General features: G+C 37.2%; 1 protein-coding gene across 1 annotated transcript in view; it reads left to right on the forward strand.

Moving 5' to 3' along the window:
- Nucleotides 1–2,193, forward strand: part of HAUS2 (HAUS augmin like complex subunit 2) — a 14,666-nt gene extending 12,473 nt beyond the window's left edge. The window contains exon 6 of the mRNA XM_046649890.1: nucleotides 1,764–2,193. Coding sequence (XP_046505846.1) covers nucleotides 1,764–1,904 — 141 coding nt within the window. The 3' untranslated portion in view covers nucleotides 1,905–2,193. The remainder of the gene's footprint in view (nucleotides 1–1,763) is intronic.
- Nucleotides 2,194–8,006: the final 5,813 nt, after the last annotated feature.

Consider the following 8,006-nt stretch of genomic DNA (forward strand, 5'->3'; position numbering starts at 1 on the left):
AGAAAAGGGAGGGATTGCTTCCACTTTAGGGAGATTGGACTAGGATGGGGGTAGGAATACGTAGATAAAATTTTTCGTAAGAGTAATGAGCTGAATCTTGAAGAATCAGTGAAATTTGGACATGTGTCAGACCCCTAAGGGACTGGTGACCTGCAAGTGGGTCCTCTTGCCCCAAGTCGCTAGCGTCAGTAGAATAAGACTGGGTTTGGAATAGCAGGGCAGAAACTTTATTCTTTGATCAAGGAGTGGAGAAGGGAGAGTTCGTGCCCTAACACACCTTCTCCCCAAAGACAGGGAAATGCGGAACTTTTAAAGGGCAAGGGGTCAGTGGTGTCCTCAGGGATGGGGAGTGGGGAAGGGGCGGAGATTTCCAGGAACAGTTGGTGCATGCGCTATCCTCCGGACTCTCTTGCGCAGGGCACCAAATGTGCCTAGCAAGGTACACGGGGGCTAGATTTTTGTGTAGTAATGAAGCAGAGGCCACTTCAGGTCACCTCCAAGTCCCTCGGTGCAGGCGCTCCTCCCGTGATTGGGTTAGAGCTGGTTCAGAGCAGTTTGTGGTTGCAATTTCTCAGGTGGGAGCCCAGCTCAGCTGAAAAACATCTCAGAGAAAGGTGTTAGGTGTGAGCCAAAGCTAAGTTTTTCTGTTAGGAATATATCTTGGTGCTCCAGGGATATGTATGGGTGACAAGAATAGTTCAGCCAAAGCAGCAATGAGAGGAAAAATATGAAAATTAGAGAGCACAAGTAGTTTGGGGGAGTTGTGGTACTTTACTTTGGCTAACGCTTAAAGGTATTGAGAGAGAGATTAACTCAGGGTTAGTTTACGGAGTGCTTTTGAAAACCAGACTAAGAAGTTTAGACATTACCGTCTGAGTACTGGAGAACCACTGTGTGGTTCTCATTCTGTTTTGTTTTTTAGAGAAGGGCACAGAGGAGTGACTTGATCAGAACTATACCTTAATCATGGAGAAAATATTAGATAGAGTAGACTGAGCCTTGCCACTCAAAGTGGGAGCAGCATCAGCATCACCTGGAAGCTTGTTAGAAATGCAAAATTGCAGACTTCATTCGCCTTAAACCTTCAGAATCAGAATCTGTGTTTTGACCAGTTCTTCAGGTGATTCCTATGCACGTTAAAGTGTGATAACCTGTGGGTTAGAGGACTAGGCAGAAGAACCAAAGGCAGAGAGACTTGGAGAATAAATACTGTGATTCAGATAAAAGATTTGTGTAGATTTTTAGATTCTGGAGGTCAGATTTCTAGAATGTTGCTACTGTTTGGACAAGAGACACATCCAAGGTAATGAAGTTTCTAGCCTTGGTGACTTGAGGGTGAGTAGGAGCGAGAGATTAAAGAAGCTAAGAAGTTTGGTTTTTTACATGTCTTGCACAGATAGTAAATGTTCAGTCATTGTCGAACTTCAGTTAAATCGAGTTTGAGATACTGAATGTACATCCAGATAGGGATTTCCAGCAGACTGAAATGTGAGACTGAATTTTAGGATGGAGATTAGATTTAACAACATAGATTGAGAGTCTTCTGCATTGAGGTGATAACTGAAGACAAAGAAGAGAATTTACATGAAAAAGGCATGTACTATAAGAAGTAGGAGAACACAATTTTAAGGAGCCTTTGTCTTAAGGGACTGGAAAAGATCAGGTGTTAACTTTTAGTATCATAACCATTTGTGATATAATAATGATGTATTAATGACAGATGTAATTTCTTTCCTATTTTCCCCTTCTCTCAAATGTTACAGAGCAAGGCTTTAGCAAAGATGGATATTTTGGTGACTGAGACAGAAGAACTGGCTGAGAATATACTCATGTGGCGAGAACACCAAAAGGAAGTTTCCTCTTGTATCCCCGAAATATTAGCTGAAGAAAATTATCTTTGTTAACATGATGTTATGATACCTCCTTTACCTTTTACTTCTAAAATTCAGTTATAAACTGTTAATGCCAAGTGATTATCAGCTGTTTATTTTTGCTTGATTATATGTAGTCACGCGAAGTCCATTTCCATCCAATCGTAACTTGAGTGTTTATAGGCTTTGTTGCCAGCAGTACTGAAAGAGCCCTCTTTATATTAAAGCACTAAGATTCCAAGTTCATTAAGACCAAACTGAATTTTCCTTTGTTTTTCATATATTTTCATTCCACTTTTCAATAAAACTCATGAAGATCAACTATAACTATGACAATTTATCAACATGAATGCATTAACTATATCTCAGGCAGCAGATTCTATTGTCTTTTTATGAAAAATGCTTGTTTATAAATTAGAAGAGTCTTCTTGAATCTGAAAGTGTATTGATTATTCCTGTGGAATTGTTACTAAGTGTGCAGAAAAGAGGGACATAGCAGGCCTGACTTATCTCTTGAAAGACCTGCATGGAGGGTTGGTCCTTGGCTGGCATCTGGAAACTTAGATTTCAGGAGGGTTCCCTCCTCTCTCACTGATAAGAGTTGCTTGCTGTGACTGAGGTGTTTGTACAGTATGGTTTGTGCTGAACACCTGCTTTCCTTCTGGGAGTCTAGATTTTTGGTACATGTTAGGCAGAAGGTACCTATGTGTCTATCCCACAATAACAACTCTGGGCACTGCATCTCTAATAAGCTTTTCTAGTAGACAATGTTTCACACATATCACAACTCAGTTACTGGAGGAATTAAGCACATCCTGTGTGACTCACCAGCAGAGGACTCTGGAAGCTTGTGCCTGGTTTCCCCTTGACTTTGCCCTATGCAGCTTTTCCTTTTCCTGTTTTGCTTTGTATGCTTTTGCTGTAATAAATCATAGCCATAAGTACAATATATGCTGAGTCCTGTGAACCCTCCAAGCAAATCATTAGACCTGGCAGAGGGGTTGTCTTAGGGACCCTGACATACTAAGCAATTCCTGAAGGTATTTACTGGCAGCCTTAGGAGTAGGCAAAGAAGAAAGATAGAGTATAGGAAAGAAAAAGGTACATTTTGGTCAAACTTTAGAGGGCTACCTTACAAACTGCTCGCATATTTTCCCTATCTGAGATCATTATGCATATAAAAGGGAGTGGTATACTAACACTTACTAACACTAAGCATCAGAATGTATTCATTTGTATCAGTACTATAACTACACTTGGCTTATTTTCAGACTTGAGGTTCTCTTGCTTTAAAATGTGTGCATCAGTATTTTTATATTGTTGCATTCTCTGTATCACTGGGGTTCTCTGACCCTTGTATTCATTAACTCTTAACATGAAGACTTCAACACACTGGATGAATAAAGTAGTTGTTCATAAAGAAGCAGGATCATTATCAAAAAATAGCCTGCTAAAACAACCTATGGTTTGAAGCCTACTTTGCTGACTTTCGCAAATGGGATACTGGAGAGTAGTCGTGATACCCTGAACATTGCCTGACATTGCCTTGGCACTGTCAGTTGTATTTCATCAGAAATCTGTTCAAGCCCCACTTTGGTTTCAAACATCTTACTATGCTTTTTCTTTTTTTTCTTTTTTTTTTTTTGTGAGGAACATTGGCCCTGAGCTAACATCTGTTCCCAATCTTCCTCTTTTTGCCTGAGGAAGATTGCTGCTGAGCTAACATTTGTGCCAGTCTTCCTCTATTTTATGTGGGAGGCCACCACAGCATGGCTTGACTTGCAGTGCCCAGGATCCAAACCTGTGAACCCCAGGCCACCAAAGTGGAGTACACAAACTTAACCACTACACCACCAGGCCATCCCCATTACTATGCTTTTTTTTCATGTGATTTCCTATGTTAGTTATATATATATCACAAATATATATATATATCAATGTCACAAATATTGATATGCCAAGTTATGCCTAATTGTTTTTCTTTTATTTTAGTTTTTTGTCTATTATATCTTTTCCAAATAAAAAACTAATTTCTAACTAAAATTTTGTGGCCCTTGTCTGAATTCTATGCGCTAGAAAGGAAAGAGTCTCTATTTAGCCTACACAGTTAAAATATAGGCATAAAGGCTATCTGACTACACAAGCTTGAGGTAGGTTGAGCATGAGGTCTACTTCAGAGAGAAAAGTTAATTTAGTGCTATGCTAAAGTCAATAATTGGTGATCAATTTTTTTTATTATAACTCAGCTTTTAAACATGAGGATACTAAAAACAAAAAAATTAACTCTGAAATGTCTTTCTACTTAAACTAGGAGGTGTGTGAGATTGGTGAATTCACTTCCAGCATAATAATGATGCCGCTTTGTGAAGACTATTCTGGAAGAATTGAGAAGCTTCCTGGTTTTTCTAGCATTTTTCTTATTTTATTCCTCTGATCTATGACTGTTAGACTGATCCCTCTTATTCTCTCAAACCTTCAGTAAAGTAGGGGAAAATAGTCTGAAGAATAGGAAAACAAAGGGTTTCTTGATATGCAAAATATAATAGAGTTGAGATAATAAAACTATTAATATATTGTGGAATTTCCTGAGATGTCTGTAAAACAAATGAATTTACATAAAATATTTATTCACAATTCAGAGAATCCACTCATGTAATTGAGTTTACCAAAATAAATTAGTATAATTAGAGATAAGCAGGTCACATTCTAGGTTCTTTTCATTTTGCCTTTTCTTTTTCCTTTTTCCTGTTTCGAAGTTTTATTTTCTCCTCTTCTTTTGGAAATCTCTTCTCATAAGTGTTTGTAGGAAAAGTTTTCCATTAGGATATGGTAAAAGCAGAAGTCCCATTATCAGTTTATGAACTTTTCCTGGAAGACTAACTCTATAGACCTCTGATGTTGCTGTACCAGAATTAAGAATAACAAAATAGGAATCAAACATCCTATTTGAGACTTTGAAACACTTTATTTTCTTAATGTGGAAGGCTAAGAAAAGTGAAAAGCTATTCATTTTCTGAAAGTTGAGGTGAGGTTACATTTTTCAAGGAGAACCTACACTTAAAATCTCTGAATACACTTCCTTACCAAAAATCCATTTACCTCAAGATGGCAACATATACTTATTTTTGATTAGTAGATGCTGATAAAATTTTCTGTAACTTTTATTTTCTTTTTCAAATATTAGCTTTTGTGGGACATAAAAATTTACTTTGGTCAGTGAGGATTTATTTGAAAAACTTTGCTGGATGGAAGGCTTTCTGTAGAATACCTGAAGATAGATGGGAATCGTGGAACAGGATATCACAGAATCAACTGGCTTTCTCCCCAGGGTCATCTTAGTCTTATATTTCTCTCTCCATCTCCACCCCCAAGTTCAAGAGACTTAGAGACAGGGCTTGTCTTTAGCTGCCACAGCATGGAGAGTAATGGCAAAGGCTTTAGAATTAGACCTGGATTTGAGTCCAGGTTCCACCATTTACTACCTGTGTGTCTTTCTAACTTATTTCATATCAATCTCAATTTCCTCATCTCTAAAATGGAGGTGATAACAGTACCTACTTCATGGATTCTTGGGAAAAGTAAATGAGATAATACATGAAAAACAATAATATAATTATTATTATATAATAAGTGAAAGTCATTGCTATTATTAGGTATAACCAAAGTAGCAAAGATAACTGTGGTAACTCCCGATTCCCTTTCTAAGCTATTCCTTTTATTCTTTCAGGCTACTAAATTCCAAAAAAAAAATGAATTGGATATAGTGGAACTTAGCCAAAGAGGCCTTTCTGGATCCCCTGAAATTTTACCATGTAGATCATGGTAAGGTCATTCTAAGGAGTCAAGAGGAAGAAAGCTAGCTTGGTTAAAATACAGAACAGTGAAAATTCATTTATAACGAGAAGTTCAGATTAAAACTTCTGAGTTGCCATTTCTCATCTGATTAGCATAAATGCAAAAGTTTGTCAAGATACTCTGTTGATAAGACTGTAGAGAAACAGGGTTGCTTAGCATTCTGATAGGAATGCAAAAATCAATCATGGCCCCTACAGAGGATAACGTGGGAATATTTAGCTTAATTGCATAAATATTTCCTTTTTTTTTTTTTTGAGGAAGGTTAGCCCTGAGCTAACATCTGCTGCCAATCCTCCTTCTTTTGCTGAGAAAGACTGGCCCTGAGCTCACAACCATGCCCATCTTCCTCTACTTTCTATGAGGGATGCCTACCACATCATGGCTTGCCAAGAGATGCCATGTCCGCACCCGGGATCCGAACCGGCGAACCCTGGGCTGCCAAAGTGGAACATGTGAACTTACCCACTGTGCTACCAGGCCGGCCCCTGTTATTTTTTGTCTTTTTGATAATAGCTATTCTAACAGGTGTGAGGTGATAGCTCATTGTGACTTTGATTTGCATTTCCCTGATAATGAGTTATGTTGGGTATTTTTTCATGTACCTCTTGCCCATCTGTATGTCATCTTTGGAAAAATCTGTAGAAAGATCTGCACAGATCTTCTGTGCAGTTTTTAATCAGATTGGTTTTTTGCTATTGAGTTACATGAGTTCTTTATATATTTTGGATATTAATCCCTTATCATATATATGATTTGCAAATATTTTCTCTCATTCAGTAAGTTGCCTTTTCATTTTGTTGATGGTTTTCTTTGCTGTACAGAAGCTTTTGAAGTTAATGTAGCCCTACTTGTTTATTTTTGCTTTTGGTGTCAGATTTAAAAAATTATTGCCAAGACCTATGTTGAAGAGCTTACCACTTATGTTTTCTTCTAGGAGTTTTATGGTTTCAGGTCTTACATTCAAGTCTTTAATCCATGTTGAGTTAATTTTTGTGTATGCTGTAAGATAGTGGTCCTATTTCATTCTTTTCATATACCTGTCCAGTTTTCCCAACACCGTTTATTGAAGAGAACATCCTTTCCCCCTTGTGTATTCTTGGCTCCTTTGTCTTGTATTAATTGACCGTAAATGTGTGGGTTTATTTCTGGGCTGCCTATTCCGTTCCATTGATCTATGTGTCTGTTTTTATGCCAATATCATACTGCTTTGATTACTATAGCTTTGTAATATAGTTTGAAATCAGGGAGTGTGATGCCTCCAGCTTTGTTTCTCTTTCCCAAGTTTGCTTAGGCTATTCAGGGTCTTCTTTTTAGGATTGTTTGTTCTATTTCTGTGAAATATACCATTGGAACTTTGATAGGGATTGCATTAAATCTGTAGAAGGCTTTGGGTAGTCTGGATATTTTGACAATATTAATTCTTCCAATCCATGAGCACAGAATATCTTTCCATTTATTTGTGTTTTCTTCAATTTCTTTCATTAATGTCCTACAGTTTTCAGTGTATAGGTCTTTCACCTCCTTCGTTAAATTTATTCCTAGGCATTTTATTCTTTTTATGCAATTGTAAATGGGATAATGGGATTGTTTTCTTATTTCTCTTTCTGCTTGTTCATTATTAGTGTATAGAAATGCAACAGATTTTTGTATATTGATTTTTTATCCTGCTAGTTTACTCATTTCTTTTATTCTAACAGTTTTTGGGTGGAGTCTTTAGGGTTTTCCATATATAATATGTCATCTGCAAATAGTGACAATTTTACTTCTTCTTTTACAATTTGGATGCCTTTTATTTCTTTTTCTTGCCTAATTGTTCTGTCTAGGACTTCCAATACTATGTTGAATAAAAGTGGCAAGAGTGGGCATCCTTGACTTGTTCCTGATCCTAGAGGAAAAGCTCCAGCTTTACACCATTGAATTTGTTAGCTGTGGGCTTGGCATATATGGCCTTTATTATGTTGAGGTACTTTCTCTCTATACTCACTTTGTTGAGAGTTTTTATCATAAATAGATGTTGAATTTTGTCAAGTGCTTTTTGTGCATCTATTGAGATGATCATGTGATGTTTATCCTTCATTTTGTTAATGTGGTGTACCACCCTGACTGATTTGCAGATGTTGAACCATCCTTGCATCCCTGAAATGAATTCCACTTGATCATGGTGTGTGATCCTTTAATGTATTGTTGAATTCAGTTTGCTAATATTCTTTTTTTTTTTTTTTTTTTTTTAAAGATTTTATTTTTTCCTTTTTCTCCCCAAAGCCCCCCGGTACATAGTTG

This window comes from Equus quagga, chromosome 2 (assembly GCF_021613505.1).
Source record: "Equus quagga isolate Etosha38 chromosome 2, UCLA_HA_Equagga_1.0, whole genome shotgun sequence".
In the NCBI taxonomy this organism is placed as follows: Eukaryota; Metazoa; Chordata; class Mammalia; order Perissodactyla; family Equidae; genus Equus; species Equus quagga.